The following is a 16995-nucleotide window of genomic DNA, read 5'->3' as shown; positions in this document are numbered from 1 at the left end:
CCCGGGCCATCCGAGTGAGGGGCTTGCCAATGCTCCAACCTTGACGTTACCCGGCCCTTGGAGCTTTAACTCCGACACAACCTAATTCCGTGGATTTAGCAAGTCCGTTGTCCGTGAGAGTAGCGACATATAAATCCGGTGTCGTCTTCAGAATCTTGGGAATCCTGTCGACAGCTGTTCTCACAAAACATCGAGAACGCCATCCTGAGCACAGTACAAATCCGTCGAGGTCGCATCAAAATCTCGCTTGACAAAGAAAAGTCATCATGGTTCGCACAATTCAGGGCAAGCAGGTCGGCAACATTGGCTTCGGCCTCATGGGTAAGCCTCGGCGCCGCCGACGCCGCAATGTTGTCGTGAAGTCGTGACGTGACTGACCACACCCACAGGTCTGACCTGGCGGGCCGGCAAGCTGCCTGACGAGGAGATGTTCGCCGTGATCAAGGCCGCGCTGGAGAGCGGCTGCAACTATCTGAACGGCGGCGAGTTCTACGGCCCGGCCGACAACAACTCGCTCACCCTCCTCAACAGCTACTTCGCAAAGTACCCCGAGGACAGGGACAAGATCGTGCTCAACATCAAAGGCTGCGCCGATCCTGCTAAGCACTATGCGCCCGACGGCACTCCCGAGGGTGTCAAGGCCAGCGTCGAGAATTGCGTTCGCCTGATCGGCGGCAAGGGCCGCATTGACCAGTTCGAGCCTGCGCGCAAGGACCCCAACACCGACATCGAGGTTACTATCGCGGCGCTCCAGGAGCAGGTCAAGGCCGGCAATATCGGCGGCATCTCGCTCAGCGAGGTCAGCGCCGCGACCCTTCGCCGAGCCGCCAAGGTGGCCAAGATTGAGTCGGTCGAGGTCGAGCTCTCGCTGTGGTGCACCGAGCCTCTCGAGAACGGGCTCGCCGAGGCCTGCGCTGAACTGGACATCCCCATCCTTGCATACTGTAAGATGACGACGATGATTCCAACCCCCATTTCCAGCGCGACCAACCTGTTTCCCACATACTAACCCTTTGACAACAGCACCCCTCGGCAGGGGCATGTTGACCGGGCAGATCAAATCCTTCGACGATATCCCCGAGGGCGATTTCCGGCGCATGGTCCCGCGCTTCCAGCCGGACGTGTTCGAGCAGAACCTACGGCTCGTCAGGGAGGTCGAGAAACTGGCGGCCAAGAAGGGATGCACGCCGGGGCAGGTGGCCATCGGCTGGGTGCTGGCGCTGAACAAGCGGCCGGGCATGCCGACGATCATCCCCATCCCCGGCGCGTCCAAGCCCGAGAGGGTTCGGGAGAACGCGGTCGAGATCGACCTGACCGACGAGGACATGGCCGAGCTCGACAGGATTTCCAGGGAGTTGGCGCCGGTCGGCACGAGGTACCCCGAGTTTGCCATGAAGCTTCTCGATACGAGCACTGCATAGCGGGATCCATGTCGCTTTGAAGTCGTGTGTAGCGTAGGCATGCAAAACAGAACGAAAGCCTAATTTGCGTGCTGTCCCTCGCGGTCTTCTATTTCCCCTGAAGTAGCGTGAAGTCGTGTGCGGAGATAGTACGGATACTTGCAGGGATGTGATGAAAAGCCGGTTTCGAAAACAACCACTGCAAATCCATGCACAGTGCAACGGTCAGGTGGGGCATCGAGCAGCCTGCAGCAGATACTTGGGCCACCAGGTCCAAGCTCCAAGGCTCTAAGTAGCGTATTTACCTCCGTATTCCGTACCGTAACCTGTACGCAACATTTGTGTGGTTACGACGAAACCGAGAAACCAACCAGGGCAGTTCAAGGTCCGAGTGCTGACGCCGCAACCCCCCAGAAACGCGATTCGTGACAGCAACTCCTGCACAACGGCGCTGCAGGCGGGAAGGTTACAGGATCACCGATTGTTCCCCGCTGGACTTGCGTCCTGCTGTAGCGACCAGGCTCGGATTCCCGAGCCGAGCCTGCCGACGTCGCCGGCGCCCATGCTCCGGCGAACCTCGAAACCTACCTGACCTACCCTACCTCCCCGGAGCTGCCACAACTTCTGCCATCCCACAAACGCCGGCGCGAACCACACCAGCCAAGATGCCCACCCAGTGGGTAGACTGGTCGAAAACGACCCGATCCAAAGACTACCGCGGCTCCGGCTCCTTCGCCACGTTCCTCATCATCGGCCGTAATGCTCCCCATTCCCTCCCCCCAATCCCCTTCCCTTTACCGTCCTTCCCCTGAACCGCGCTAACCCCTTCCACCTTCCCCCAAAACCAGCGGTGTGTTTTTTCCTAGGCATCCTCTTCGCCTCATTTCCCTACGACTTCCCGCTGCTGTGGACGTCGGACCCGCTCACGCCGTCGTACCTGGACCACCTGGAGACGCACCTGCGCTTCATGCACCAGTCGCCGCCGCTGATCGCGCGCATGCTGCACATCATCATCTTCGTCGGCTTCCTCGGCTTCTTCACCAAGCTCTTCCGCCCCTCCGAGGCCAACGTGCTCTTCGACGGCGGCAGCCTCATGCTCTACGTCATCGCCGCCGGCGTCTACCTCAGCAACATCGTCAAGGGCATGCGCGCCGTCAGCCAGCCCGGCGGCCTGGCCGCTGCCGCGGCCGCGGCCGGCGCCGCCACGACGGGGAACGGGGAGGAGGGCGCCGGCAGGTCGTCGGCCGGTTTGCATCACCGGGGCCCGCTCTCGGGCGAGCTGGTGCTCGGGCGGGAGGACAGCCTGCGGGTGATGAGCGCGAGCAGGGTGATCTTGGCGCTGGTGCTGGTGGGCGTGCTGGTGCTGCAGGCGGGGCAATGGTATGCGGAGCGCAAGGAGGCGGATGACTATGCCAAGGCGGAGAAGGAGGCGGCCGAGAAGAGGGCGGCGGCCGCCGCGGCGGGGAAGAAGAAGCTCTGACGACGGTTGTGGTTGCGGTGGCGTTGCTGGTGATGGTGGTGGTGATGTTGATGCTGCGTTGGGGCTTGCTGGGAGGGCGTGTTTTGGATTGAGGCCCGGTAGCGAACGATTTGGTTACAGCGGTGTGTTTTGGTTGCGACGGGCGCAATGTAATCCGTGACAGGCCGATCAACGTCCAGATCCATCGAGGCGCCTGCTTGTCTGCCTGACTTCTTCGTCTCCCAGCCGGGAACCTCATGATGCAGGACCAGGACCAGCGTATCAGCGCGTCATACCCCTGTTCTGCGCTCCTCTATCATTCCCCTTTTCTGCTCAGGGTGAAGGATGATTCTCATGTATGTGGCTTTGAGTTACGGTTGGAGCGCGTCTACCTCACCGAAGCCGACCGGACGTGCTAGCTCTGCAATGCTGCGTGTCACAAGCCGTCAGATGGCCACCAAGTCCACGGAATGAGTTCATGTCATTGATTGACCGTGACTCATGCTGGGAAGTGTACATACAGTTAGCAAGGCGAGGAACCGAATGAACTGACTTGTTCGCGTTGATTGCGACTAAAATATATACAGCATGAAAACCTGAAAATGTGTTGGCAGTCTAACAAGCAGGTGTATCATGTCCCGTTCCTTTTATACGCCCCCTCGACAGGCGATGCTGCTGCCGAGTGAACGATGCACAATGAGTGTCCCTCCATTCGCTTATGCAACCAAACGCCGCGCCTATGAAATATGCTCCCGTGTTCATGAGAATATTAATTATGTAGGGGGTAGGAAATCAGCGACATCCGTTAGATACCCCTCTCTGGTCCACAGTGCGCCCCATCAAGGGGCGTCACCTCCTGGCCGTCGGAGAGCCCTGCCCGTAGCCCGGCTGAGGCGGCACGTAGGACTCGCCGCGTGCCACGCCATCCAGGCCGGCGCGACCCAGCATCTGCGTAAAGGTGGTCATGTTGGAGTACCGTCGATCTGTGTTGCTCTCCGGCGTTCGGTCCGGCGTCATGTTGGGGTCGTTGGGGTCGGCAAACACGTTGATGCTCACCGAGCTGGGCTCACGGTGCTCCTGCCGTGGGGTCTGTGGCATCGTTCTGCCGTCGTGATCGAAATACTGCGCCTCATCGAAGGGTGACGGCTCAAACGGTGCTGGCTCCAGTCCTCCATAGCCGTATGCCACGCTGCTCTGCCGCCGGGGCCTCTGCGCCGCCGCCGCCGGGACTGCCGGCATTGCTCCGGAATCGGGCGAGTTCGCAGAGGAGTTTAGAAAAGCTCCCGTGACAGACCCGGGGTCTGCGCCGGAATCGCGCGCCCGGGCAAAGTCGGTTCGGAGTGTGGTGTGTTCCACAATGATCGGGTTGCTGATCAGGTTTCCGAAGGAGGACGTCGAGCGTGATAGCTTTGGAGGGCTGTTCATCTCCCTCGCCTTCCTCCTCCGATACAAGATGAAGGCGATCAGGGCGGCGGCGATAAGGGCGACAACTCCAGCAGTCACCCCACCAGCAATGGCTGCGACGGGCGGTCCGCTGCTGGAGCCACTGGCTTGATCAGCAGAGGCACCTGATGCACCCGTGGCGCCTGCCGTCGGATTCGACCCGGCACCGCCAGTGCTGGTAGGTTGTGGTTTTGCCGTGGTCGTTTGTGCCGGCGGCTGACTCTGATCCTTGTTCATGACGCACTGATTGTTCGCTGAGCACGAGTACCCAAACGGACAGCACTGACCACCGCAAGGCTCCAGGGTGCCGCCAAGCGCGGTCGTCTTCACCACAGCGTCGGGGTACTTCTGGCCGTCCTGCAGCGAGATGTCGCACGGTAGCGGCTCGATTCGCTGGCAGTTGGCGCCGTTCGGGCAGCAGAGGACCGTGGTGTTACCGGCGAGGGCGTTGCATGTCTGGCCGGAGGGACAGCAGAAGTAAGGCGGGAAATCGGCGTCCTTGCACTGGTCGAAGTTCGGGAGGCAAGACGACTGCCGCAGGAACAGCTCATTCATTGACACCGCCGAGGCGGCCGTACGTACGGCAGCAAGCGAAGCCGCCGCCCAAGGCGCAAGCCGACGTTTGGGCATCCTGTCTATGTTTTTCTTTGCTCCTTTCGTAGATCTCTGTGTGTGGTGTAGTAAGGGTTGGCGGACCAGTCGGCGGGTGAAGGCGGGGAGCTGGTGAAAGGTATACGCCGAGGTAGTTATGCCCGCCAAGCAGTCTCGGTGCGGAATAGAACAATGGGCTCTGTTGAGTTGGGTCGGCCCGCTCAAGGATAAAGAGATACAGAGAAAGGTCGGGCGGAGCAGGGCGGGCAAAGAGTAGTTCTCATTCACATATAAAGGGCTGCCTTGTTGCGGACAGTGAATGAGTCGACATCAGCCACGACAGGAATACTGCAAAGGAGAAGGAAGACTCGAATGACGCGGCCTAAAAGAAGAAGAGAGGAGAAGAGTGATGCCGACGGGATAGCGAGCGCTAGCAGTAGACGTAATATTGAAATGAAACACCAGACCCTGTTGATGGGCGAGATATGACGCATCTACTTTCGTGGTTGGGCTTGCCCCGAACTCAACACAGGAGACCGCCGGGTAGGGCTGGCCATGGAACGACGTCCTGCCCAATCCATGTCCGACCGGGCCATCCTGCGGTGGAGTGGTGGGCAGCGCCGTATTCAGCAGGACTCCTGGTGGATTGACTGGCCGCCGGACGGCCGCGGGCCATGCCGAGAAGCAAGTATCCCACGGGAATGACATATCCGCCGCCAGTTTCCCGGCTGGCTGCCCGATGGCCAGATGCGACAGCAAAATCCGCAGATCCTCTCACGAGCTCTCCCCGGCGTTGCGCGCAAATCCATTCACTGCGTGGCGAGATGGACAAGAGTATCTTGTCAAAAGTGGAACAGCAGGTCAACTAAGTCCACAAGCTGTGGCAGTGCATTGTTGGCCGTCTGGAAATACTCTAATGCCGGGTCGATGAGAGGTCGATGTGAAGCGCCGATGACCTCTCCGACAGACCCAGGTGACCTTGAAGCGGCACGAGTGGTAAGGAGGACGTTCTTTGAAGTTGGACCCACGGAGCTGATGTTTGAAAAAGAGCCGCCTTGCGCCGCGGCCGCGAGCCTGATTGGCTGCACCGGGCTGCTCCTTCTATTTTCGTCCCAAGCGGTTGGATGGCAGTTGGCCAGCCAGGGCTGATGGCCCGTGCGCAACCTTGTCCTTCCGTAAAGTGTGCACGTGCCAAATCTTTTTCTTGCACAGCCCACTTCTTAAACGCCAGCAACGGTCTCTCCAGCGCTTGCCGTGGGCATATCACAGGTCTCGGCTGAGGAATTCACTTCCGAGGCCGACAAGGTCCGCGATGTCCAACATACGCGCCGTGGTAGTTGCCTGAGCATGGATGCCTCTGATGATCGGCTGACCACCAACGAATTGCAAGTGCTACGCGTCCTCACCAACGATGTTGGTCCAACTGGACTTCGCTGTGAAGGTCGTGTACTGTAGTGTACATGGACCACTCGCTGGCCACCAGCCAGTACAACGAGCTCGACCTTGCCCAACTGGGGCGACAACGAACAGCCGAGACAGCGCTGCCGAGGTTAATGGATTGAACTCTCTATCGCAACTGGGCTTGGAGGGAGCCGAATACTTAATCTAGAGGAATGACGTAGTCTGCGAGCAGAGATGGAGGCCGGCCCTCTTCGCGACCGTCGGGCCGCTGGCGCATCTTCCTTGCGGCTTACATGGATGGGGAGCAGCAAGGGTGCTCGTTTTGTTTCACCCATCAGGCACAACGACCGCCCTTCCGGCCGTGGCCAGCTCTGAGTTCCACAGTCGGAAACCATCTCCTACTACTATCGACGAATAGGAGAGGCATCATGTGAAGCGCGTGCGACCCCCCCCCCCCCCCCCCCCCCCCAAACGTCGACCGGGTAACCAGCCCCTAAGTCCCGGACATGCCCGCCAGGCCTGGACCGAACTGATGAATGGTGCTGCAAACACCCATATTATGGGTGCGTTGATATTGCATTTCCGCCGCTCTAGAGTGTGCTTTAGCTGCGCCAGCCATCATACATTGATGTACGCAGCCAAGACATATGCACCTGAACCGCCGTATTCGTCATCTCGCATGTCACACAGCGTGGTGGTCAAACAGTCGCGCAAAGGTAGGAAAGGGGATCTTGCGTATCTTGATACACGACTTGACCCAATGATGGCCCTCCGCGGAGGGTGCATAACAGACACCTGTGATTCGTATGACCAAGGCAGGAGAATATGACACCTGCTTGGCAGCCAGGTGCATCTGTCGTGGTCGTCAGGTGTTGCAACGACACTTCATGAACCCAAGTGAGACGGCTTCTACAACTTCCACGGGTACGACACGTTCATGGACAGGTACACGGAAGGTAGGCAAGGTAGCTAGCCTGGGGACTAAGAGCGGATGAGAGCAGATGCGTCATCAGATTGCAAAGATGCGCACTGCAGCGCCTACACGGCCAAGATTCCTGGGTGCCGCACATCTGACATCGTCAAACCACACAACGTAAATGCAAGGACTTTTCATTATCAACTAACTAAACTCACTGAGCAACCAGTCCTTAGCCTGTGGCACCCGCATAATCTACTCGGCTTCCGTCGTCCATCCCAGACATCCCACATCTCCCTCATCCTTCGGAAAGAGTGTAGTCCGAATGTATTGCCATAATCTTTCTCCATCTAGACACTCTCCCATCGGAGCGCCGCCAAACCACACCAAAGTAACTCGCCAAGAGCTCGAGAAATGAACTAGAACGCCGAGACACGCCACGGCATGCAGGATATCGAAAAGGAGCTTCAAGTAACCAGGATGAAAGAGAAACTGGAAATGAGAAGCACGAACATGAAAAAAAGCAGTCCAGGTATCATGCGCTAACAACGAAAGGGGGAATCCATAGGGAAAGGGGGACAAGACAAAGAAAACAGAATCCAAAGAACGGGGGTGGGAGTACAAGCGGAAAGCGGAAAGCAAAGCATGTCATGTCAGTACAACCCCATATGGGGACAGAGCGCAGCAAAACACGACCACCGCTCAAATCATATTTCCGTTCACGCTCACCTCAAATCCTTCCCCTTTCTGCTTCCTCGCCCGCGCCAGCATCAGCTCGCGCATCCAATCGATCCTCTCGTCGCGGGTCTTGACGGCAAAGTGATGCGTCTTGCCCGTGCCGTTGACGGCGCCCTCGATCGCCGGCGGCAAGCTGGTCGAGCTCGCATTGCTCCCGCCGCCGGACAGAGCGCCTGGCATGGCGCTCTCGCGCTTGCGCAGCTTCACGCCTCCCTTGGAGTCCTGCGGGATCAGCTGGAAGCTGAACGCGCCCACGTCGTCCTTGCCCTTGGCGTCGTCCGACCCGCGGCGGATGTGCATAGCTTTGAAGGCGGCGTTGAGCTTGGATCCGCTAGCCACGCCGCTGCACGCGATGGCGTAGTCGTCGATGTCGATGTACTCAAGCGTCTTGTTCATGGACGCGGCCGCCGCGGCATCCTTGTGCATGGTCAGCCGAGTGCCACGGAGCGTGAAGAAGTACTCGTGCCACTCGTGTCGCAGCATCTTGGTCTTGCGCTTGCGCATCAGGCCCTGGTACGAGATGGCATTGCCGCCCGTCATGTCGACTTGCGGCTTATCGCTGATGGGCGAGAGCCGCCCGCCGATGTTGACCGTTTTCACCCCGCCAGCGGCGCTGGTGCTGACCGCAGTAGGTGCTTCGGATGCCGGCGGCACGGCCTTCTCGAGGGTCGGGCGCTCGGTCTGGGACCAGGAATACTGGACTCGTGGTGGCGCTTGCAGGGGCCGCTGTCCGACTCGCTGCGAGAACGAGGGGTTTGGCGCTTGGTTCACTGGCGTCATGATTGAGTTCTCATCCAGAGCCGGCATGACGGGGAAAGAAGGCCTCCGGATGGCGTTGCGAGACATGGAGCGCGGAGGAGCGGGGTTGTGGCGGTAGTTCATGTCTGGCGGTACAGACTGCGAGATATCTCGCGAGACTTCGGGGACCTCCGTCACTGTGACCGGCACATCCATCTCCGAGAAGGGAGTGCCGAACCGGTACGGCGCAGTCGGGGTTGCCTCATCGGACGATGGGCTTAGTTCCCGGAATGAGGGGATGACCTTTGAGACAGGACGAGCGGACCTCGCTTGCGTCGACTGCGGCTCTCGCCGAGGAGGAGAAGCCGCCGGCTGTGAAGGGATAGTAAGCTTCGGAAGGCTCCGGAGACCAGCGTGCGGCGCTTGCTGGTTTCCCTGCGGGAAGATCTCAAACGGAGGAGTGGGAGGCACCTCGCTGGAGGCATTGAGGTGCGGCCGCTGGAAGTCGAGGAACTGCCGGACATTTTCCTGAGGGTCCCTAGCTTGGATGTTGCGCAGCGTCGCCTCTTGGAGATACTGAAGCGGTGGAAGGCTCCCTGGGCCCATGACGTCCGACGAAGCCACCACGGAGGGCACAGCGTCTGACACGGGCCGGAGTGAGTCGTCGCTCGAGATAATGGCCTCGGCTGTCTCCGGGTTTCCCGGGTCGCCGGCGATCATGATGATGCCATTGTCGTGGATGAAGGGGTGGTCCTTTTTGAAGGCCTCCATCAACCGCTGGTTCCGCTTCCACTTGGGGCAATTCTCCCCCTTGGAGCAGTGGTGAGGCTTCGGCAGGACCTGCTCGATGCCCACGATCGAAACCGACTCGAGCGGGGTAATAACGTCGTTGACCTTCATCCGCGGCTTCTGCTTCCGACTGCCAGTGCTGCTCTCCTTCCTCCGCAGCTCGCGCTTCACTGCCTTGTCCGGCTCGTCCTCGATGGGCGTCTCGGGCCTCGGCTCGGGCTTCTTGAGGTTCCTCATCTTGTGGATCTCTTCCCAGATGGCAGTTCTCACGCCGAACGAAGTAATACCGAGCTCCTTCAGATCCTCAAACTTCAACGTAACCAAAATCGCGCCGTTGATGTCGTTTTCCACGAACCTTTCTGCCGCGCTGAGCTCAATGCCAGCATTGAGCATCTGCTGAGCCACCATTTCCGGGGTCCAACTTGTCAGTGTCGCCGTGTCCAGCTCCTCGTCGGTGAACTGAAAGGGGCCCGTGTCGCGCTTCTTCTTCGGCAGGGGAGTAAGATGGACGTCCTGCAAATGGAAATCCATCAATTTCGGTTCCTCTGGCGTGATTGGCGAGAGAGTGAGCGCATGCTGTAGCTCGATCGATTGCGCCGACGACATGGAGCTGCGGAACAGATGCGGGCCCCTAGGCCCCTCCACCTGCTGCTTCGCGTCATGCTCGAACGGAAAGGGGCGGTGCCGCAGCGACCTCGGGGTCTGGACCTCGTCGTACGTCGAGAGGGTCGTTAAGCTGGGCTGGCCGGACTGCATTATTTCCATGAGCGCTCTACCCCTTGAATTGCCCGAGCTGCTGACGGAGGTTCAGAAGGCACGTACCGAGCCGATGCTCACGCGGGGAGAGTAGTCGCCGTCCTCAATTCCCTCCAGATCCCCAAATTCGCTGTACACCTCCGAGTCGTCTTCCTGGTCGTCGCCGTGCTCGATTTCGGTATCCGACTCCATGAACTCGGTGTATACCGAGTACGGTCTGTGCTTCACCTTTGCAGCCGAGAAGAAGACATCTCGGCTCCGCGCCTTCTGCTGCATCTCCTGACGCGGCTGCTCGCGCGCGGCGAACTGTACTTGTTCCTGGGCGATTGTTAGTGTCTTAGACAGGGTGGGCCCTTGGACCATTACTCGTCGGGCGTACCATGATGGTGGGTTATCGTTCCAGACGATGAAGATGCGGCTGTTCCCGGTGCCGTTGCCGGCGAGGTCTAGTCCTTATCCAGGTTGTGTTCGCTAAGGATTGATGATGCTACCACCACTTCCGAGAGCAGACAGGGCAAGACCAGCTTTGCATGCCCGCTCAACCGCTTGCCGAGAGCCAAAACCAGGAAGAGAGAGACCGGAGGTGGTGGGGCAGCAAGCGGGCGCCTACAGGAGGTTATGTATGGCAAAAGCCGCGATTTCGGGAGCCACCGCAGACAGCAGCGGTGCCCATGCGCAAGCGCCGGCGGGGACAACGGTCACAAATCTGATGTGATGGATCCGACTGGGACGGGACAAGACCGACCACGGACAAGGTGCGCTGCGCTGCGACGAGGAACGGGAAACCAGCAGCAACGGGGAGGGGACCCCTGCGATGTGGTGTGACGGCGGGGTTCAGAGCCAATATGTGTGGAAGCAGAAGCCACGAGAACGGGACACCGTTGCCAGGGAGGTGGTTCTCGGAGCTTGGGCACAGCGACGGAGGTGCAGAAGACAGTACGGACAGGTAGGATGGTGCTATCCTCAACCAGCACCTCAACAGCAGCGAAGCCCCCAGCAATGCCTGCCATTTCCTGCCACTGTGGCTTCCCTAGCACCTGCCCAGGGTATAATTATAGCAGTTTGGGTGGGTGCGTGAAACTCCAGTACGTGAGTCCCGTTGTGCGAGAAACCCCGAGCTCTGGCAGGGCCAGCGGTAAGACGACAGAAAGTCGAGGGCTGGTTGGGCAGCAGCGGGATGGCCTCGGTGCTGCATTGCAGGTGAAAGTGGTTGAAAGTGGGGGGACTAGCTGCGAGAGTCCGGTAGAAGAGGGTCGCCTGTGGTCCTCATTGGGCGGAAAGCCCTGCCGTGCCTGCCATTATCGGAAGGTGCCCTCGTCTGATTGGTCCGTTCCGCCATTGGCCGCTTCGAAAAATAGACGTCCTAAGCGCCCAGGGACTTTGCGCTAGTCCCGATCAGACAACTGGGATGTGGCATATTGAGTTGAGCGTTGGGCGGGAAGGAATCGGGGAGTTCCCTAGCCCAGCCGATTTCTCACTAGACTCCGCACGCACCGAGCTGACGTTGCATATCTGTTAACAGTCCGAATGGACGCCACGACCGTCGCTCGCCCCGACACTGATGAACGCGGATCATGAGGCCTCAATCGCGGCGTCGCCCTTATCTTCCGTGACCCCGCCGGCGGCCATTGGACTTTCATTTGCAACGTCCATACTGCGTAATCACGTTTCGCCTCGCCGCTTGAGGCCTTGGAGGCAGCTCGACGTGCCTCCTCGACTTGCAACGAGTTGGTCGGCCCGGCAAAGTCTTTCCCGTTCGCTGTCTCTGGCGACCGAAAATCACTTCCGTTGTTGCAGCAGTTCGAGGCCCGCCGCTGCCACTTCGCACTGTTACGGGTCTTGCGCAGCGTGGCTCAAACTCATCCAAAGGTCCTTTCCGCTCGCTCCGAGCCCAGCCCAGACCCAATTCGGTTGGCAATGCTTGAACCGGTGAAGGAAAGCGCAATTGGCCTTGAGAAACAGCTGGATCGGCAGCTAGCACGGCGATTTTCGGCCGCGGAAAGAGTTGCGGTCACCATGGGACGGTCCGGCTGACATTGGAGCTTTCGCCTGAAAGTGAGATAGTCCCAGCCATTCCCCAACCGAGGCAGTTTGTGGCGTGCGGAGTTGAATGAAGCTATCGGCCGGCATCCCGTGCATGCCCTGCTCATGCATGGGGTGGCCTTGGCCAGCCACCCTACCCCGCCTTCCTGGCACGTCGAGCTGAGGATGGGGGGCAAACATGACCTCGAAGAGGCACATGATGAGAGAGGACATGCCATTGTCCACGAGGCCGGAATACAATGAGTAGAGTCTCGACGACAACTGGGACCTGCGCTGGACGTGGAGTCCGGCATCATTAGCATCTTTTTCCGGTGGCGGTGAGCCATCTCAGGTTCCGGAGACGGGAGCTGAGGGCAAGTAGTGTATCTTATCAGGTGACGCAGATGCCGGGACCAGCTGTCCTCTCGCAGAAGCCGGTTGCTCCCGTTTAGATACACAGTATCTGACTCGTGAGTTCAGTCCCTGCATGTTATTGAACCCTTCCACGTCAACAGCACCTCTCAGTGACTCGAACGTCTCGAATAATCCCCTTCAGCGAAGTTGAAGAGGCCAACGAGCGGGCGACTTCTCTGTACTTCCCCTTCATTTTTTTCCTTTGCTTCAATACCAAGATCCTCTCCACTGCAGCAAGTTGTCTGATTCCGGAACAGCCCTGTGGTCAGCTTCTCGTACATACAAGGATTCTTACCCCGCCTCGGATCTTCGTGATCTTCACTGCGCGCGCCGCAATTGCATGCCAGCCTCTCACAACCTAATGAACTCCACTCAGTCCCTAACTGATGCTCGGCCGGTGGAATCGGAACCACAAGCCGTACGGCATCATCACTCGGTCTCGGCCGAAAGGTAACCCCTCATCGCATCCTTGGTCCACCGGCTGAGGACTCGCTTGATGGTGGGGGCTCCGTCGGGAACTCCTCCAAGTGGGACAGCGAGCACACCGACTTCTGTGTCTCCCGAGCTCTGTTCAACGGAAGGGCCAAGTCCTGTCTTCGACGCATATTGTCCGGCTCTGATTGTCTCAGAAGTACCTGTCTGAGTTACCTCGTGTGCTTCCGAAGGTCTCGCTCTGGTCTTCTAGAGCGTCATCAGCGGCAACGAGGTCAGAGACTCTGTCCGAGACCCCGAAGATCGTACGTCGCGTGGGGCGGTCAACGGTCGGTCCCGGCCTCCCGAACGCACTCAACGGCTCTCTGCATGCATCAGAGCAGTTACCAACCCAGGTTCACATGTCTTCTGACCGCGGCGCCCAGGTTCAACCACCTTGGTTCCAGCGGCCACCAATCGTCGCAGGCTTGCCCGAATGCGTAGTTGGTGAGGCACACGGAATGCACACCCGTGATCCCAGCGCGATGCCGGGGTCGGAGAGAGTCTGTCGCGAAACCGACGATAGCCCCGCGGCGAACCACTCTGTCATGCCTTACGTTTACCCTTAACGGCCGGCTATTCGTCAAGCTTGGAGCCGAAGCATTGTGCAAGATCCGTCTGGCGGCCTTACTGCGTAGCCTAGGTTCACATGACTTCAGGGGGCTGCGACCGGGTCGGCCAGAGAGGTGTGGTGGATGGATGATGAGTGGAGGGCTCGATATCGCAACTGACTTCAAATGTGTTGAGTTTGGAACGTGAATGGCCAGGTGCGACGGAACTATGGTCCGTAGCGTCGCACCGTCCACGGGCCGGTCCTGTTCACAACGCCGAATGAGAGCACGTTTCTGGGGTCTGAAGCTGACGTGAGTAATTTTCGCGGCGTTGCACGTGCGTTGGCTCGACTGCGCTATTAGTGTACACCAGAGAAAGGAATTGTCCAAGGGACTCGAGAGGAGACGGGATTTCTGAAATTTTCGCCGGGGCCTGGTTCGGCATGGGGTCGATATCACATTTTCGAACATGAGTCTAATCTCCTACACTTCACAAACACACACTAGTGATGCAGTGTATGTAGTATAAGGTAGTTAACGTTCATCGCCAGCGTGTTCATGCTAACAAGCTCCCAGATCCCTGCCATGCGCGCGCGGGCATCTCATCTCCACGTCGGGATCTTCAGCATGATCCATGTTCCCCGTTACGCGAGTGGGTCATTAACTTCAGCCCTGGGGGTTCTCGCTTGCGGATCCCTGAAAAAGCTCGTGAGGGGTTGAACGATCTCTTGGAGATCCACATGAAAGCTGACTTCCAGAACAGGAAGGGCCACCAGCCGGCCTGTGGTAAATGATGCCTCGGAATTCCAGACGATGAATCGCATCAAGTCTAACCTTCTAGTGTAATAACCAAGTAATCGTAGGTAGCAATCATTTAGCATGATAATGCAATCAGCTGAGCCACCCGTCCAGTTACCATGGTTATTGCCATTTTTCGGTTCCGGGCGCACACAGATGGCCTTCAGGCTCAGATGCCGGGTTTAGGCGGATCCTCGACGTTCATCCCATCCCATCCGGTTCTTTTCAGCCTGCAGGCCGTCCGTGCGCCCCTGCAATGAATGCAAATCCACTGAACCGGCGAGTGGGAGGAAGTCCGGGAGTCTTCATGAGGATCTGCACGACGGGAGCAGGGCGAACGTTATCGGCGCAGTCGCATTGAGTGGTGTATTCCGCAGTGAACACGACATAGTGCACATTATTTGCACAAACCGGTGTGTCCCCGGCAACTCTCCCGACGCATTGAGGAAGCCAGATTTTACATCCACCCCTCCTTGCGTCGGCGACACTAGCTGACAACTTTGTCTTGTCTGAGCCAAAAGTTCCGCCACTTAGCTGATCGCTCTGCAGCAAACTGTGGTAAGTTTCGATGGCCCGTTAACTAGTGTAGTTCTCAGATACATCGTACGTGTAGGAGGAATTGTGCACTGGGTCAGTCATGAAATTATTGCGAGGCCCGGTGTCCAGAACCGGGGAAGGGAGCCGTGTGCTGCGTCGTGGTCACTACCCATGTCAGGCAGTTGCCCGCTAAGCTCGGCAGACGCGGTCAACTGGAAATTCGGGGGGCCGCTTTCCCCTCACCTTGGGGAGGGCAGAAATCTCTCATGCCTCAACCCGAGGGCAGCCAGCCATTCGCCATGATCATCAAGGCATCTCGACGGCATAATCCTGTCAAATAAGTCGTAGGGTCGCGCAACAATTGCTTTCCGCCCCAGCGTGGCATGGCACCCTGAGCGATCCCGTCGGCACCGTGAGCCCGTGGTTTTTATCTTTTGCCGTGTTGCCCGCACTGAGGCTAAGGTGGTGAGGTGGTGGGAGATACGGTTCTGCTTGGCAGCGGTCGTGGCAAAAGTGTGAGGATGAGCGAAGCGGTGGGTGACCCCCGCCGAACTTGGCGGAGGTTTGTCGGGCCCGTGAAAAGCCTTGGACGTTGCTCCCGGAGACTCGGCCGGCACCCTGAGAGAAACACAATTAGCCCCAGGTCTTGGGAGCAAATTAAGCCAACTGACATTCTGGGTTAAGATCTGAGATCGTGGGCAAATAAAAATAGAACGCTCTTGCTTGCCGTCACACAGCGCGCGGCTCTGGGCATAATTAGCCCAGAGACGCAAGTGGGCTAATTCCCATCACATCCGAGGGCTAATTTGGCCACGAGCTGGTGATCCAGCTAGTGTAAATGTCCAAAAACGGACAGACAGCGGCTAATTAGCCCACTCAAACTTGTCAGGGTGACAAGCTAGCAAGTGGAACCCCCAACCCGACAACCGATTTCCATGCTGGTGCGAGGCACCAGACGCAACGCCGGACGCCGACATCAGCGTCAAGGAATGCATGCAAGTTGATCTGTACCTCTATCCACAGCCATATCCGATAGTCTGGCGCTTGAGTTCTGAAGAAAGTCTGGGATGGCTTCTGCACTACTAGTACACTTCACCAGTTGGCAGATAGATGCATTGAACAGCCCTGAAATTTGTGCTTTTTCACCGGAGACCCGAGGGCGCCCGAGGGTATCGAGGAGATTGCTGGACAAGTGCTAAGTACCGTGTGCTCATCGTTCATGTTAACGTTGCCTTTGCAATATCGACTTGGAGATGCCAGAATTGAGCCGCTCTTCCCCTCCACCCATCCACGCAAGGCTGCCCGCCGTGCCTCTCCATCCCGCCGGCTGAGAGCGGGAGCATCAAAGCAGGGATCACACGCCAGCGGTACCCCGGTCCATCTGAACACAACCCCTGCTCCTTCCCGCGCTATTGCTCAGAGCACCCTTCCACTAGCGCATAGACCCCTGCACCAAACCCTGGCTGATCTGGATGCGCGAGCCAATCTGGGTTGGCTGCCGCCCCTCGGGCCGCACGCTGATATGCACGAGCGATTTGCCGTCACACTGGCCCCGCCGCATTCCATCAAATCAACGTCGTCAGCCGCTGTTCCTCAACCACCTACACCACACCATAATGTTACACAACACGACCGCACTTCGGGTTGCATGCTTCGCACCCGGCGTTCCGCGCTGTGCGGCCATGCTACTACGGTACGTCGGCACGCCCATACTGCGGGCACGGCATCATGGCATGGTTGCGCAAATTTTTCCCATGGCTCAAGTACCAAGGGTAACACTCACACCTGGCCGCGATTGACTTCACAGTTCTTCCGTCATCCCGGAATTCTTGTCACTTTGACTACCTGAGCTACCTGGCGTCGCCCGCTCGATCCCCGCAGGATCAGAGGTACCCCGACCAGGTACACACATACCATACTGCGTCCATACAGTAGGGATCTGTCCCAATGCACAACCCGTACACTACCACC

General features: G+C 58.5%; 4 protein-coding genes across 4 annotated transcripts; 2 read left to right on the top strand and 2 right to left on the bottom strand.

The window, feature by feature from the left end:
• The first annotated feature begins 142 nt into the window (after nt 1-142).
• THITE_2113874 (uncharacterized protein) lies at nt 143-1708 on the top strand. The gene is made up of 3 exons (XM_003652358.1): nt 143-321; nt 390-944; nt 1024-1708. Exons 1-3 carry the CDS (start codon nt 267-269, stop codon nt 1419-1421), a joined length of 1008 nt encoding a protein of 335 aa, XP_003652406.1. The 5' UTR covers nt 143-266; the 3' UTR covers nt 1422-1708.
• Nucleotides 1709-1752: 44 nt separating this feature from the next.
• Nucleotides 1753-2998, top strand: THITE_2113873 (uncharacterized protein). Its single transcript, XM_003652357.1, has 2 exons — nt 1753-2156; nt 2249-2998. The coding sequence occupies exons 1-2, from the start codon at nt 2066-2068 to the stop codon at nt 2878-2880; spliced, it is 723 nt and encodes a 240-aa protein (XP_003652405.1). The 5' UTR covers nt 1753-2065; the 3' UTR covers nt 2881-2998.
• A 415-nt stretch (nt 2999-3413) lies between these two features.
• THITE_2113871 (uncharacterized protein) lies at nt 3414-5077 on the bottom strand. Its single transcript, XM_003652356.1, has one exon. The coding sequence runs from the start codon at nt 4930-4932 to the stop codon at nt 3709-3711; it is 1224 nt and encodes a 407-aa protein (XP_003652404.1). The 5' UTR covers nt 4933-5077; the 3' UTR covers nt 3414-3708.
• Nucleotides 5078-7638: 2561 nt separating this feature from the next.
• Nucleotides 7639-10771, bottom strand: THITE_2113869 (uncharacterized protein). The gene is made up of 3 exons (XM_003652355.1): nt 10611-10771; nt 10298-10549; nt 7639-10225 (listed from the first exon to the last, which is right to left on the bottom strand). The coding sequence occupies exons 1-3, from the start codon at nt 10611-10613 to the stop codon at nt 7913-7915; spliced, it is 2568 nt and encodes an 855-aa protein (XP_003652403.1). The 5' UTR covers nt 10614-10771; the 3' UTR covers nt 7639-7912.
• Nucleotides 10772-16995: the final 6224 nt, after the last annotated feature.

Source organism: Thermothielavioides terrestris, chromosome 2 (genome assembly GCF_000226115.1).
Source record: "Thermothielavioides terrestris NRRL 8126 chromosome 2, complete sequence".
Lineage (NCBI taxonomy): Eukaryota > Fungi > Ascomycota > Sordariomycetes > Sordariales > Chaetomiaceae > Thermothielavioides > Thermothielavioides terrestris.
Note: the sequence above shows the minus strand (reverse complement) of the source record. Positions and strands in the feature narration are given on the sequence as shown.